Source organism: Lutra lutra, chromosome 13 (assembly GCF_902655055.1).
Source record: "Lutra lutra chromosome 13, mLutLut1.2, whole genome shotgun sequence".
Lineage (NCBI taxonomy): Eukaryota > Metazoa > Chordata > Mammalia > Carnivora > Mustelidae > Lutra > Lutra lutra.
Window position 1 is genome coordinate 59,824,129 of NC_062290.1, and position 17,004 is coordinate 59,841,132.

General features: G+C 45.0%; 1 protein-coding gene across 1 annotated transcript in view; it reads left to right on the top strand.

Moving 5' to 3' along the window:
• Positions 1–4,327, top strand: part of RECK (reversion inducing cysteine rich protein with kazal motifs) — a 77,496-nt gene extending 73,169 nt beyond the window's left edge. Inside the window, exons 19-21 of the mRNA XM_047700720.1 lie at positions 811–884; positions 1,728–1,883; positions 2,717–4,327. Of these exons, the coding sequence (XP_047556676.1) occupies positions 811–884; positions 1,728–1,883; positions 2,717–2,938 (452 nt within the window). The 3' untranslated portion in view covers positions 2,939–4,327. The remainder of the gene's footprint in view (positions 1–810; positions 885–1,727; positions 1,884–2,716) is intronic.
• Positions 4,328–17,004: the final 12,677 nt, after the last annotated feature.

Genomic DNA, 17,004 nt, shown 5'->3' on the forward strand with positions numbered 1-17,004 from the left:
AAGCAGACTCCCACTGAGCAGGGAGCCCAACGTAGGGCTTGATCCCAGGACCCTGGGATCATGACCTGAGCCGAAGGCAGACGGTTAACCACCTGAGCCACCCAGGTGCCCCAGTAGTAAGTTTTCTTAAACTATTTACCATAGAGTGCTGTACTTTTCAGTTAAACAGAGATAACAGACAAGACTTTATCCAGTGTCTGCACGGAACAGGTTAATCTGGAGTCTCACAAGTTCATTCATCCATCCCTGGATTCATCAAGTGTTTCTTGAGCTTCTACTGTTTGCCAGAGACTCTTCTAGACACTGGGGCATAGCAGTGAGCAAAAAAAACCAAAGCCTCTTTCTTCCTGAAGACCATGTTCTCATATTTTGTCATCATTTTTAACAGCTTAAATATTTTTAAGATTAAATTTGAATCAAACACTCATGGAATCCCTAAAACATCTGCTCCCTTGTTTTGCAGACAGGAAATCAAAGTCACAGGAAAGCACTTCCCTGGGATCACAGTGAGTTCTGAGTCAGGGCAGGGTCCAGGCCCCACACCTCGTGAAAGGCGAGCTCTCTCTCCTGCCTTATACCATCACGGGTTGCCCTGAGAAGTGGTAAAGGATGAAAGCAAGGGTGGTGGAAGGTTTTGGGTAAATGTATAGATAATAAGATCCCAATTGGTGAGGGAACATATCTAAAAGTACATCAGAGAGGATAGCTACAACTCTCCTAGCACAAAATGAAGGGTTGGTTATTTCACTGACTATTTTGAATTCCAAATTTCTAATTCTGAACACACATAAAATGGTTTCTGTTATACAGGTGCTTGTTGCCCATTATGTGCTGGAATGTTAAGAGTTTTATTTGACAAAGAAAAACTGGATACTATTGCAAAGGTAAATCGCTTTATGTGCCACATACTGTTGAAACCTTATTGATAAACTTCTCAGTAATCCACAGAATAGAATGTGTTGTCCCATTTATAGAGGAAGAAAGTAATTCACAGAAAAGCAGCTTGCCTGATACTGTATAGCTCATAACTAGTAGAACTCAGGGTGTCTGGCCCCCAATCCCGTGCTCCTTTCCCCTGCACTCTGGCTGTTTGGTGACCTTGCTCTGCACAGCACAGCCTGACCTGCCTTAGAAGACCCCTGGCTTGCATAGTATGTCGAGTTAGGGCTGGAGGCAGAACCAAGCAGCCAGAGACTGGTAGATGCCTGGATGGTTTCAAGGCTGCCTGCCCTCATAGTCCCCATTCCTCCCCCCGCCCCCTGCCCGGAGCGGGGGCGGGGGAGGGGCGCTTCCAGAGCCCGCCACCTTCCCGTGTCTGCTTTGCCCCTTTCCCTTCAATATACCATCACTTCTGCTCCACTTCTGAGGACACAGGGTTCCAGAAATGTAGCAGCCAACACTACCACTACCTAGAAAATTATCCCGTTTGGATTCAAACAACTGTATTTTTATAGGAAGACTTTAATCATTTTCCTGTGGCTCCCAACTCAGAACAGTGCCTTAAAACGGAGTGGGGGCTTCGGGTGAAAGTGTTTATCTTGAGCTACAAAGCTCCGGAGTCAGACAAAAGCCCTCTGGAATGGACTCTGTAGATTTCGAATTTAGCCAGCAGGGGCTTTTGGGGCCCCATACTTGGGGGTTCCAATAGGCAAGATAGCAAGGCAGCCTCGGCAGTAATAAGGAATTCCTCTTTTATGCAGGTAATGGAATTTTTTTTCTCTTCCCAGGTAACAAACAAAAAGCCAATAACAGTTCTGGAAATACTTCAGAAAATCCGCATGCACGTGTCTGTTCCGCAGTGCGACGTATTTGGATACTTCAGCATTGAATCCGAAATAGTGATCCTGATCATTCCTGTCGACCATTATCCAAAAGCTTTGCAGGTGGGGTTCAGCACACCTTGTGCAGCCTTCTTGTTTAGAGGATTTAGGAGAGGGAGGAAGTAGAGGCATTTGGAAAGTTAGGTAGGGCAGGAGCGGGAAAAATCAAGGCAGTCTGGGAAGGTGTCCCAAGTGACTGCAGCCGGGCTCATCTCTAACAGCAGAATGTGAAGGAGTGGGAGAGCCGAAATGCTGAGGGGCCACTCAGAGTGCGCACACACAGAGGGCATCTACTTACGTATGGATGAGGCAGCTGAAGCCCAGGGAGGGAAGCAGCTGGTACAGGTCGTGCCATGACACAGCCTTAGAGGACACCAGCCGCATGGGGGCTGTGCTCCCACTTGGGAGAAGAAGCCCACCGGGCCTGGTCTTATGGACTCCATTTTTCTTCCTCATACTCTAGAGGTGATCCTCACTGCTGTGGGCCATCAGAACAGTCAGCATCAGAACAGTGGGGGCTCCAGTGAGGGGAGTGAATACAAGCGGTTTGTAAACGGTCAGTCAGGAAGCTGAGTAAAGCCCCATTGCTGTCCTCTGGGATGGGTGAGGAAGCACTGAAAGTCCATTGCCTGGGACTGTATCTAACTGTGGGAAGGTAATGTCTGAACGTGGCTGAGTGGTAAGGGCAGTGGCATTGTGCATCATTTCTTTTCTGATTTAATTTCCCTCGGTGCTATTACTATTGGTATAATTAAGACTATATTAAAATGTTACTTTGGCTCAGAAAAGGAAAGAGAAAGCATATTCTCTGCTGGGATATATGTGGATTGTGTCTGACTTAACCTTTTCACAGGTTCTGTGGTTGTAGATTTTAAAATCTGATTCTCCTTTCCCAGATTGAGGCCTGCAATAAAGAAGCAGAGAAGATCGAATCCCTCATCAACTCCGACAGCCCCACTCTGGCGTCCCACGTCCCTCTGTCTGCCCTCATCATTTCCCAGGTACAGGTCTCAAGCAGTGTGCCATCAGCCGGTATCGAGGCCAGAGCCCCCTGGCCCTCCTGCCTCGTCTTCCTCAGTCTGAGCCCTGCTTTGCACATGGTCTGGACACGTAACTGACTGCCCATGAAAAGTGCAAAATGTTCCTCCATCAAGTTTTTCTACATTGTGAGAGACATGCAGGACTCCTGGTTTGTAGTTGAATAGTGGCCAAGGAGAAGCACTTGTCACCTCTGTTCACCACACAGTATTTTTTTTTAATCTGCCAATATTAGGGGTTTTGTTTTATTACAAATGTCAAAATATGTTCTTCCAAATACTAATGAAAAGAGGATGTCTTCTTTTGGTGGATCACTGCCTTACACTTTATACTTTGCTCATTAGATGGGTCATCCCACACTGTAAAACAAATTAGGAACCATTGGTTAAGTGAGATGATCACTTTTTAGAAAGATAACTCACTTTACTATAAGCTTCACATCCAGAAACTTCATTTCGGAGTTCCTATAAATACTAAGGTGCCCCTAGTGTGTGTGTGTTTACAGAAAATTACCTACTCTATCTAGAAGCTAGGGGTCACTGTGAAGAGCCATTTTAGAGTGTGAAATAAAGATAATGCATCTTTGGAATTATCATATAAATCATCAGACAAATTTAATTTGCAGAAATTTAATTCAGGAACCCATCTATTATGTTCAGCAAAGCCTGCTAAGGAAGTGGCATTTATGAGATACATTGTACACAATAGGCTGAGTGATTACTAATGTGTGTATGACTTTGTGAAAGGGAGAAATTATACCACATCAAAGCATATTGCATTACGCCTTTTTATATTAACCAATATATATTATTCGGTATTCATCCGAGTTAAACTTAAGAGTTTTTAAATATCAATCTTTAAACCAATTGCTGCTACTTATATACTTGCCAAAAAGTGAAATAATTAGTAGTTTGTGTAAATAATACATGATATTTCTATTTTATTATGAAGAAGGTAAATAGCCATATTTGTAAAATGACAATCATGTGTGTTAACCCAGTACTTTCCGTTCATGAAGACACATTGCTTTTTGTGATATGCACAGTGTGGGTAAGTGTTCTGTCTGACTTTCTTTTTTGATATAGAATTATAAAGACTTGTGGTTTATATATTTTAAAATGTCAGTCTAAGTATTAAAGTGTTTGCATGTTGTCTGAGCAATTGAATACTTTGAATGTGTTTCACAGTTTGAAATAAGCTATTCAATGTAATGCCTCCTGTTGGTATGCACCTAAACTTAGATGTTACATGAAGTATTTTTTTCAGTATTATATGTACCCTTTGAAATATGTAGGGATATGTTCATTATACCAAAATATGTTTAAAAGTGGGCACTTAAAGCTTTCAGAATATTTCAGTGCTGATGTAGCATGTTTGTTGCAATTGCTTTTTCTATATAAATGTCTTCAATGCAATATACTGGAAAGCTTTTCTATTTTAATAAAAATAATTTTATATGATTATGTGTACTTCCAAGCAGTGTGGACATTTAAAATGAAACCACTGACCACTCTAGGGTAAGCTATGTCCTTTGCTCTGGAAAAAGAAATTGTGGGAGTTTTATTATTCCAAGCCAAGGGCCCCGGGAAAGCGGGGCAGCTGGACTGGAGCTGGTCAGACCAGATGGAGGTTTGAGCAGAGGGCATATGGTGGCCGGAAGCCAAGTACAAAGACCCCAGCTTTAGGCCCTCCAAGACCCCAGAACAGACAAGACAGTCCTACTCCCCACTGCCTTGGGCCCAGTGTTGCAGTTCCAGGGCACACCCTGAGGCAGAGAGGACTCTGGGCCGTGGAGACAGAGGGCTTGTTGATTAGAGCCTGAGAGGATCTGTCAATCAGCTGAGGCTAAGGCCCCAAACCTCCATGGCTGACAACAAAAGAGGCTCACACTTTACTTCCATCCCGTGTTTACTGTGTGTCAGCTACATTCCTGCTTTATACCGTCTTCACTCAAGGACCCCTTTCAGTGTCCTCACAGAGTGGGAGGAAAGGGGCTGGAGCTCTGAGGGAACTACTCAGAACTTGCTCTTGGGCTGCTGGTCCTCACAGGGTCGACAGCGCAGGTGCTGTTAAGGCCCAGACTGAGGACGGATGCCTGCCCAGTTCCTGGAGAGGCCGCCGGGGTCATCACTTCTGCCACCACAGATTCACATCCAGCTATGACAGATTCCTGTGCAGGAACTAGGAGACCCATTGGTGTTTTACCTGGAGGCATGGCTGGCTGACTTGATCTCCAGCCCAGACCACGTCATAATTCTGAAAATGGAGTGGCTGAGCCAGGTCCTGCCAACAGTGGACATACTTTACTCTGGAAACTGAGCTGGAGGAATCACCATCTTTGGTCAACCCTGTGTACAAAATTAGGTGGAGAGCATACCCCTGAGCCTGGCATGGTGGCACCAGAGATATGTGTATGCACAGAGGAAAGAGCACGTGAGGACAAAGAAAGATGGGAGCTGTCTGCAAGCTAAGAAAAAAGGCCTCAGAAGAAACCAACCCTGCTGACACCTTGATCTTGGACTTCTAGCCTTCAGATCTTTAAGAAATATCTGTTGTTAAAACCAAAAAACAAAACAATAACAACAAAAGGAGGAGGGGAAGAGACAGAACGAAAGCTGTTCCTTAGGCCTCCACTTAAAAGTGACTCTATTATTTCTGCTTACATCTTACCGGCCCAAGCAAGCCATGTGGCCACTCCTGAGTTCAAAAGGTAGGGAGGTATAATCTTCGGGGGTGGGTGTTGTGTGTTGGGGGGGAGGCAGCAAGGATGGAGCTGGGGGAGGGACCGTGAGTATTTGGAACAATAATATAGGCCTCTATGGAAGTCGTTTGTCATCAGGATAGCCAGAACGGACTAAAATGTTTTATTAGAAAATAAGTAGAAATTTCATGTTCTGAGAAGGAATAAGAGAAATGAGAGAGGTGCTTGGGTTTGGGGGAAGGAGAATATTAAGAAAGAGAAAGATCTACAAGTCGCTCCTGCTCTCCCGACACAATAATGAGAACCCTGAAGACAGGGGCAAAATAAGGCCAAGTCAGGTCCATTTGGGGAGATAATGCTCCTCACTTGCACGCTGCTGTGGTGAGCATGCCCTGCCGGCCGTGTGGGTGATGGTCGGTGGCTCTCCAGCACCAATGCAGGACGGAAGCCCTGCCGCTTTGCTCCCCAGCGTGCTGCCTAAGGCCCAGTGTGTCGGGCTGGTAGAGGCCTTGAATTGGGATTATGTGGGAAACAACTAGGGCTGTGGAGGGAGAGAGAGGAGGTTCCTGCACCCCAATAATTTTAGCAGGGAGGACCTGGAAGTTCAGGAAGAAGTGGTTCTGCAGGAAGACAATTTAGGTGAGATAACCACATGAAAAGTAGTTTCCAGAGAGATCCAGAGGCTCTTCTGGCCATAGGTAATGAAACCAAGATAATAGAAAAACAAATGAAATCATTCCCCTTCCAGTCTATGGTAAGTTATTGGACAGGAATGGACCCTGAGAGAGTCATAGGTCCAGCCTGGGTCACATGCCCACCTCTGTGGCAGAGAAGGAAAGGCAGGGAGCTCCGGTCCCACCTCAACCTGATGGAGTGGATTTCTCTCAGGGAATAACCCCTTTCCTAGAAGAGGCCTTCTGCCAGATGTGTCCTCTGGGGAGTGTGCATTTCTCTAATAGGCCATTAGCCCCCAAACCAGTTCAGCCTGGGAGCACACAGCAATGCCTTGCCCTCGGGCTGAGCACACACCTGGGGGTTTTACACCCGTCAGCCCCAGGAGCCCACTAACGACCATAGGGGTGCTCTGAAGGCTGGCCTACTGAGAAAGGGAATTACCCAAAGTGACTAATAATCATATATTTGTTATACCAAGAGCAAAACTGGGAACAAAAAGGACAATCTGTGATGAGTGCAGGAAATTTTAAATCCATTAGTGCAAAAAGGAACAGGCCAACTCAAGGAAGATTCTCCTCACTTCCTGGAAGCCTCGCTTCAGAAACAGCTTTATCAGGGGGCTTCCCAGGCTCCAGGATGGAGAACCTGGGCTTAAGGCCATTCACTGGATGAAACTGAACAGTTGAGCTCTCCAAAGTCACCATTTTCCTATAGCACAGGGACAGCACAGGTATGTCCCTCATGCCACCACCTCCTCATTTTATGTCTATGGCAGAGATCACAGCTCTGTCATGGTTTCCTGGTGGTTGTCTCAGCTCCAAGCTAAGCTTCGAGCAGTCTTCTGAGCAAGAAGAAAGATAAAAGTCACAAGGGCCTTCTCCTTTTGCTGCCAGTGCCTCTTCTGAGTATGAAAACTATTTCTCAGAATAGTGCCTCCTGGGCCCAGATCAGATGGTACTCTGGGCTCAAGACAACTGGCCCAGGAAAGCGGCATGGCTCTAGTCGGCTAGCCAGGGGCTGTACCCTCCGCTGCCCAAGCTGAGCCAAAGTCCAGGAAGGCAAGCAGGAAGGCAAAGGCCACCAACAGCCTTTGCCTCAAGATAAAACCAGTCTTTTGGCAGGCTCAGCTTGTTAGGGCGTAAACATGAAAATACTTCTACTTTTCTAGGAAGTGCCCTCAGCTGTTCTAGGTAAACCCCTGTCTGCAGCTGGGTAGCAGAGCCCCATACTGACATTCTCTGCCTCCATATTGTGAGTATTACCTCCAGCTACCCAAACAGCCTCATTTCATTTCTCGGGCTTCTGACCGGGTTAATTTAAAACTTCAATCCCACATGCAACACCTCCTCCAGCCTCAGCTCACTTCTCAGTGAGTTGGTGAGCTTGGCATGGTGTCCCTATCAGCATCGGTGACAGTCCCTAGGACATCTTCAGTATAAGCTTTGGGACATTTGTTTCTGGTAAGGTTTGTCCACTAAGATCTCCTGAGTGGCACGGCCGTTAGTTACGGCTTGCCTGTACACGACAGGAGCAGGAGATATAACTGCAGTCTGTTGAGGTGTAGTGTGTATACTGTCCAGTGTGCCTTGGGAGGAGTTAGGAGGAGGAGAGACAGGGGAAGCCAAAAGGCTTCTTAGAGAGGGTTTGATTTGAGCAGCGCCCAAGAGAAACAGGAAGGCTTTGCCAGAGGCCTTCAGGAGATGTATTATCGGTAGAAGGTGCAGTTGGAGCAAAGGCACAGAAGCAGGAGAGCCTGCATGGGTCCCAGCAACAGATGAGCGGAGCTGACAAGTTAGGAAGGGGAGGTGTTGGGCAGATCAGATGTGCTGGCCTCAAATGTCAGGCCAGAATGGCATCCAGAGCCTCTGCCCTGGCCCTCTCAGTTCTTCTGACTGACCTGGTGTGCATCAGACTTCAGTGTCATGAGAGATCTTTGATTTCAGATCATCCCCTAATCTCATTCTCAGGCTGCGCTTCCTTTCCTCTGTCCTACGAGCATCCTGGACTCCACTGAGCAGACGATAACTGAGCCAGTCCAGGTGCCAGGCTTTGCCTGGGGCTGGCCTCCGTTCTCCAGGTTTACTCTCAGCCTGTTCCAGCTCCACTGCAGGAAGAAAGTTAAGCCTGCCAGCAATGCTGGTGGCCTTGACACAAAATGCATAGAAGACATTTTATTTTCCTTCATTTGGTTTAATGGTTTTCCCTCAGCCCTGGGCTGCTGGGAGTCAGACCCCCACACCCTACAGACACTGCTCTATTTCTCAAAGGGACGGGAAGCCCTACTCCAGGATACTCCTCTCCCCTTGCCTCCTAGCTGTGGAAGAGGTCTGAGATGTGAGCCCTGCCAGCTGAGGGGAAGGGATAGCAGAGGCCTCATTCCTAAGGAAATTCCTTTCCCCAATCCAGTAAGCTTGGAGCTAGAGGGTAGATTTCCACTATGTACATAGAGGGAAACAGGCCCAGAGAACAGAAGTACTATCCCAGAGTCGCACAGCAAGTCAGAGCAAAGACAAGGCCCGGGGCCAGGTCTGGGCTTTCCCTGGCACAAGGAAATGGGCTGGATTTTGCTTCTGGGAGATGGAGCCAGCCATGTGGGAGAGTTCCACGAGGATGGACACCAGGGGGTGGCTAGAGTGAACTAGGTTCAATGTCAGGTCAGATTGACAGGGCAGGAACACTAGGCAGGGTCTGATAGACAAGTCCAAGGAGAACCAGGAATCATGAGAGTAACTGATACAGGTCTCTAGCATTTTTTTTTTTAAATATTTATTTATTTGACAGAGAGACACAGCGAGAGAGGGAACACAAGCAGTGGGAGTGAGAGAGGGAGAAGCAGGCTTCCCACCAAGCCGGGAGCCCGATGCGGGGCTCGATCCCAGAACCCCGGGATCATGACCTGAGCCGAAGGCAGACGCTTAACGACTGAGCCACCCAGGTGCCCCGTCTCTAGCATTTTTATTGATGGTTTACACAGTGTGTTTCATCTTGTTCTCTCACTGGCCCACGACAAAATGATGCACAGAGACAGTACATGCAAAGTCTAAGGCTGAGTTAGATTCTCAGGAACTTAGGCTCCTGGGAGGCAAGGGTAAGGGAGGAAGGCTTCATATGGGGAAGCATGCTAATACCCCTGCTCCCAACTCCAAACACTTTAATTTTTCCAAAATGAAGTCCACTGTACTGTTTTCTCATTATAAAAAATAATACATGCATTTCCCCCAAATACTTGGAAATATAAACAAAGGGAAAAGTTACCCACAATGCACTTTCCTCTCCCTTCTTCTACCAGTGAGTGCAAAATCCTTATAGAGCCTTCTCTGTAGGAAGTTCTCTGATTGGGGCAGGATCCCTCCTCCATCCACCTGGGGGCAGAGGTGGTTACCTCCCAACCCTGCAAGGGAAACTTCAGGAACCTGGTTTCAGATTTGGGATGTCTCTACTGTTCCCGCTGGCTTGGCACATTCCTGCAGATGGAAACTCCAGCTTGGCCAGAACCAGGTGACATGCTACCCTCTTCCTGAGTACCACCTCACCTGTCTTCCCCCTACCAACCCGGCACTGAACTCCGCTGGAGATGTGAGTAGTTGCTTCCCTGTTGGTCCCGGTGGGGCAGGAAAACTGGTGGCCCTCCCAGTTGGGATCTTCTGAAGAAGGCTTGATAAGGGAACTATCCACAAAGGTGTGAGCAGAGTGTAAGAAACTGCAGGGGGTTGTGGGTGACAGCTGTAACAGGTCGCTCCTAGGGCCCCTAAGCCCACAGCGGGGAGGTGGTCCCCAGGACACAGAAGGGCCCCCAGGACCCGTCCTTTGCTCCCATTGCTGAACCCAGTCACAAGACCGAGGACAAGGGAACCCACTGCTGTGACAATGCAGGTCAGCCTCCTGGAGGGAGAGAAGAGCCAGGTCAATTTAGGGAAGGAAGTGGAGCAAAAAGAAGTCAGAGGAGGGGCACATGTGGTCTGCCCAACCATTCCAGCGCAGCACCCGAGATGGCGAAGGCCTCTTGGCTTCACCCTCCAGAGGCGACCCACCTGCCCGGTGTGCTCCTTCCTGCCTAACCCCCCTCCCCTCCTGGGTCCTCTCCTGGCCCTTCACACCACCGTTTTCCAGCGTCTGTCCCCACCCTTCCTGGTGGAGACCACTTCCCGGCCCTCTGCATCCTCTTCACTGGCACGCCCTCAGGCAGTGGCCCTTGAGGCGGGCGCTCTGGGGCCCCCTCACCTGCCCGGTACAGGCACCCCTCAGAAGAGTGAGTCTACGTTTTGTTGCTAAAACAGCCAGGGCTGTTCTGGTGAGGAAGGGAGGTAGCCCCCAAAATAAAGTGCATGTGATCCTATGTGTACAGACAGAAGCCTGTACCTGAGTGCTTTTAAAATGCAGTGCTCTGGGTGCTCTCCCAGCATGCCCCCTGGTGGAGCCTAACTGGTTACTGATGCTTTGTAATAAAGCTTTGATTATTTATTTATTTGTTTGTTTGATTATTTATTTATTTATTTATTTGAGAGAGAGTGAGAGAGCACCTGTGGGGGTAGGGACAGAGAAATGAAGAGAGAGAGAGAGAGAGAGAGAACCTCCAGCAGACCAGCATGGGGATTGATCTCACGACCCTGAGATCATGACCTCAGCCAAAATCAAGAGTCAGATGCTGAACCAAATGAGCCACCCAGGTGCCCCCTCCACTGATTTTTTAAAAATATTTCTTGGATCTGGCTATCATTTTTTTAAAATTTTATATTAATGTAATGGATTTCCTTAGGTTTTTCCAGAGGGAAGCTTACAGCTTCTTCTCTCTCCCTTTGAAAATATTTATACTTCTTACATCTTTCTGTTGCCCTAGTATTGGCTAGAACTCCCAGAACAAAGTGGAGTAACAGTGGCGATAGCTGGAAACCTTGTTATGTTCTTGACTTTTAATGGTAATGGCCAACCTTTCACTGTTAAGCATGGGGGCTTCCCTTTATACTGTTGAGGGAAAATTTAAGAGGTTTTTTTTTTCTTTTTAACTCAGTAATGGATATTGAATTGTAGCAAAGATATATTTAGCATCTGTTTATGTTTTTCTTTGCCTTATGAATATAAATCATGAATATATTTCTTAATATGAAACCATCCTTATACCCTTGAAATAAATGTAATTTGGTCATAATGTATTATTCAAGTAGTACAGTACTAGATTCAATTTGCTGACTCTAGCATATATATTCATAAATGATGTGCTATGGTTTTTTGTATTTGCTATACTTTTCATTGTTTATGCACCACACCCAGTGCTCCATGCAATACATGCCCTCCACAATACCCACCACCTGGCTCACCTAACCTCCCATCCCTATCCCCTCCAAAACCCTCAGTTAGTTCCTCAGAGTCCACAGTCTCTCATGGTTTGTCTCCCTCTCTAATGTCCCCCAACTCCCTTCTCCTCTCCATCTTCCATGTCCTCCATGTTATTCCTTATGCTCCACAAATAAGTGAAACCATATGATAATTTACTCTCTCTGCTTGACTTATTTCACTCAGCATAATCTCTTCCAGTCCCATCCATGTTGATACAAAAGTTGGGTATTCATCCTTTCTGATGGAGGTATAATACTCCATAGTATATATGGACCACATCTTCTTTATCCATTTGTCCATTGAAGGGCATCTTTGTTCTTTCCACAGTTTGGCGACTGTGGTCATTGCTGCTATAAATTGGAGTACAGATGGCCCTTCTTTTCACTACATCTGTATCTTTGGGTAAATACCCAGTAGTGCAGTTGCAGGATCATAGGGAAGCTCTATTTTTAATTTCTTAAGGAATCTCCACACTGTTTTCCAAAGTGGCTGTACCAACTTGCATTCCCAACAACAATGTAAGAGGGTTCCCCTTTCTCCACATCCTCTCCAACACAAGTTGTTTACTGTCTTGTTAATTTTGGCCATTTTAACTGGTGTAAGGTGGTATCTCAATGTGTTGGTTTTTTTTTTTTTTAAGATTTTATTTATTTATTTATTTATTTGACAGACACAGATCACAAGTAGGCAGAGAGGCAGGCAGAGAGAGAGGGGGAAGTAGGCTACCTGTTGAGCAGAGAGCCCAGTGTGGGTCTCAATCCCAGGACCCTGGGATCATGACCTGAGCTGAAGGCAGAGGCTTTAACCCACTGAGCCACCCAAGCGCCCCTCAGTGTGGTTTTGATTTGAATCTCCCTGATGGCTGTTGACCAAGAAGCTGGATGCGGGACTCAATCCCAGGTCTCTGGGATCATGATCTGAACTGAAGGCAGACACTTAACTGACTGAGCCACCCAAACTATAATATTATTAAGTTTGGTTGATGCAACCAAGCCTTGAGATTAAAGAATTTCTCCAAGGTCACATGGCTGGTAAGTAGCAGAGCAGGGACATTTTGAACCCAGGCCTAACTTAAAGCTTATGCTCATATTCATTATACTGTGTATTTTCCTTTAAGAACAGCTTTGGCCACATCCCATATATTTTCTAACAACAGTAATAAACAGAATATAAAAGGATAAAATAGGGAGATTTTCTGCCAAGGTTTTTAACTTCTAGTTGCCATGGCTTTCTACCCATTGAGCTACTACAGTGAATTTTTTGTTCTAAAAACCTCTGCAGAACAAGAGCCAAAGCCTGAAGCTCTTAAAGCATAGTTTGTATCTTAAACTATGGGGAAGACTTTATAACTATGTTAAAGCTTAGACTGAGAAGGGCGAGTCATGGGGTGCAGCACATCCTGGGGAAACAGATTTTAGGACAAAAACAAAATGCCTTTAAAAAAAAAAAGATTTTATTTATTTATTTGACAGGGAGAGAGACAGCAAGAGAGGGAACACAAGCAGGGGAACACAGCGAGAGGGAGAAGCAGGCTTCCTGCTGAGCAGGGAGCCTGATGCGGGGCTCCATCCCAGGACCATGGGATCACAACCTGAGCCAACAGCAGACGCTTAATGACTAAGCCACCCAGGTGCCCTATCCTTGTCCTGGAAAAGGGAGATCTGGTTGACATTTGCTGGGTTTACGCTGCTCAGCTTGTGGTGAAGATGAGTGTAAAAGATCTTGTACCTAACTATGGAGGCTGCAAGGGGGTAGACATTCATTTCTCTATTTTCTTTCTGAAAGCATGGGTAAAGGCATGGGACCCTGGCTCCACAGATGCTCCTGCCCAGGAATCTGAGTCCGGAGAAGGTGACCCAGAAATGTAAAGAAAGTCAGGAAAGATTCTGGATTGTCTGAGTATTAATCCCCAAGAGACTATGGTAGATGTGACTGAGTTTCCTTCAGTGTTCAAGTTTACGTTCTCTGCCATCAGTTGAACTTGGACTTGATCTAGACAGAGAAAGAGTTCCCTTTTTACACATCTAAATTGTGATTGGGAAATGTTAAGTGCACTGTGTAAACAGTGACATTTAAAGAGTGCTAAGTATCATCTCATTTAATTGGGAAAAAACCCTCTAAGTGTTACTCTCTTTTTATGAATACCTGGATCAGAATCACAGTCAGTGGGGAGCAGAGCCAGAACTTGGACGACGGCACTTGACCTCACGTCCATGCTCCACACTCTCAAACATTATAGTTATTCCGTATTCTAATTCTCATTCATCTCTGAACATCTGCTTTGATTTTCCCTTTCAGTGTGCTAGGAGAGATTTTTTAAAATGTATAACTAGTTCCAAATTTTTCAGTTAACCTTTTGTTACTAAGTTTTAGTTTTATTACATCATGCTCAGAAAATTTAACCAAACTGTTCTACTTTTAGGAATCTATCATGGTTTACTTTAAGGCCTACTATTGGGATCAAGTTTTGTATTTGTACCCTAGAAATTTGAAAATAAAGTTATCCAGTTTAAATGGTCTTAACACAAATTAAAAGGCAGATATTGTCAGGCTGGATAAAAATAAAGGTCCAGGGGTGCCTAGATGGCTCAGTGGGTTAAGCCTCTGCCTTCGGCTCAGGTCATGATCTCAGGGTCCTGGGATCAAGCCCCACATTGGGGCTCATTAAAAAGTTTTAATGACTACATTAATATCAGACAAAGTAGATTTCACATGAAGGAATATTATCAGAGATAGAGCCCTTTCATAACGATGGGTTAATTTATCAAAATGATGCAAGAAATTTCACAGTTTATCCTCCAGATAAAAAGTTTTAACGCACATGAAGCACCCAAAGCAATCTACACATTCAATCCAATCCCTGTCAGAGTACCATCAGCATTTTCCACAGAGCTGGAACAAATAATTCTAAGATTTGTATGGAACCACAAAAGACCCAGAATAGCCAGAGGAATGTTGAAAAAGAAAACCAAAGCTGGTGGCATCACAATTCTAGACTTCAAGCTCTATTACAAAGCTGTCATCATCAAGACAGTATGGTACTGGCACGGAAACAGACACATAGATCAAAGCAACAGAATAGAGAACCTAGAAATGGACCCTCAACTCTATGGTCAACTAATCTTCGACAAAGGAGGAAAGAATGTCCAATGGGAAAAAAGACAATCTCTTCAGTAAATGGTGTTGGGAAAATTAGACTTTAACTTCCCCCTTAAGAAACTGGAAAAATAAGGCACCTGGGTGGCTCAGTCTATTAAGAGGCTGCCTTCGGCTCAGGTCATGGTCCACAGGTCCTGGGATTGAGTCCCACATCAGGGTCCCCTTGCTGTGTGGGGAGCCTGCTTCTCCTTCTACCTCTGCCTGCCATTCCCCCTACTTGTGCTCACGCCCTCTCTCTTTCTTTGGCAAATAAATAAAATCTTTTAAAAACCTGGAAAAACAAGAGCAACTTAAACCCCATGTAAACAGAAAAAAAAGTAAGAAATATAAAAATCAATGAAATAGTAAATGGGAAAACAATAGAGAAAATCAATGAAACAAAAAGCTGGTTTTTAAAGACCAATAGTACAATTGAGTCTCATGATTTGCAGTAGTTATGTTCTATAAAATTGCAGGGGACATTGCCTTAGAGAATACTGACCCACTGCTGCTAAGGTTACAAAACAATCTTAGCAAGTAGATGAATTTATAAATACAGAATCCACAAATAATGAGGATCAACTGTGTTGATAAACCTTTAGAAGGCACAATATCAGAATTGATAAAGGGTCACCATTAGACATCATTCAGTTAAAGGATGACAATATTAGCAACCTCATGCATATAAATTCCACCATTTAGGTGAATGAAATGGACAAATTTATTAAAAGAGTCAAGTTACCAGAGCTCACTGAAGAAGAAAAGGACAATCTGAAGAGTTCCGTATCTATCAGTACAGCTGAATTTGTAACTGAAAACCTTCCCAACCCCCAAAAAGAAGAATAAAAAACTCCTCCATGACTAGATAGCTTCACTGATGATTTGTAGCAAATATTTAAGAAAGAAATAATACTAATTCCATACAGACTCTTCCAGAAAATAGTAGAGAACCCTTTCCAACTTTTATAAAGCCAGTGTTGATCCCCAAATCTGAAAAAGACATTACAAGAAGGAAAAACTAAATACAGAGCAAGCAGCCCACAAAAAATAGATTAAAGAAGATCTAAATAAAGAAAATGATACACCATGGTGATGGACCAGCAACTCGATATCATTAAGAGGTCAGTTCCCTCCAAGTTTATGTATGTATTCATGACAATCCCAATCAAAATCCCAGCAGATTGTTTGTTTTACAGTAATTGATGAGACGATTCTATGGAAACGCAAAGGACTTAAAATGGATGAAGCAAAAAAAAAGTGAACATAGCAACTTTGAAAAGAAAAAGAAGAGGATTTACACTACTTGATACCAAGATGTATTATGGGGCACCTGAGTGGCTCAGTCAGTTAAGCGTCCAATTCTTGATGTTGGCCCAGTTCTCCATCTCATGCTTGTGAGTTCAAGCTGTGCATCGGGTTCCACAAAGGGAATGGAACCTACTTAAAAAAAAAAGATTTATTACAAAGCTGTAACAATCGAGGCAGGGTGGTATTAGTGTAAAACTATGTGTATCAATACATGTATAGATCAGTGGAACAGAATAGGGAGCCCACATATAGATAGTCAACTCCAGAAATGATACTGGAGCAATTGGGCATTCATATGCCAGATAATGAGAGAGAGAGAAAGTTCTAATCCTGACTTCATACTACGAATGACTTCATACTACAAACCATAATCAGAATGAATGTAAGAGCTAAAACTAAATGTGAGAGCTAAAACTTTAAAACTTCTAGAAGAGGGGCACCTGAGTGCTGCAGTCAGTTCAACATCCGACTCTTGGTTTTGGCCCAGGTCATGATCTCAGGGTTATGAGATAGAACCCCATTTCTGGCTCCATCTCAGGGTGGAGTCTGCTTGAGATTCTCTCTCTCTGTGTCTCCTTCTGTCCCCCTCCCAGTTTGCAATCAATCAATCAACCAATAAAATCTTTAATAAAAGTTCTAGAAAACATAGAAATATTTCATAATCTTGGAGTAGGTAAGGAGTTCTTAATATAGGAGGTGAAATGAAAAAAAAGTGGTAACTCGGGTCACCTGCTCCCTGTGTCTGACCTTTGTTACCATTTCTCTCATCTCTGTCTGCTCCCTGGGCACTGGCTGGGACAAGCTGGGCAATGGTACCCACCCCCCACCAGCCCACAGCCCTTGGAAGGGAGCAACTTTGCTCTGCCCTAACCCCACTTAGCACACTGTCCCTTCCACAAGCCTGCTGCTAAGGCCACCTCTATAGCCCACAGCATCCCAGCCCACACAGACTCCAAAGATGCCACTAAAGTTTGGATTTTGTCCTCCTGC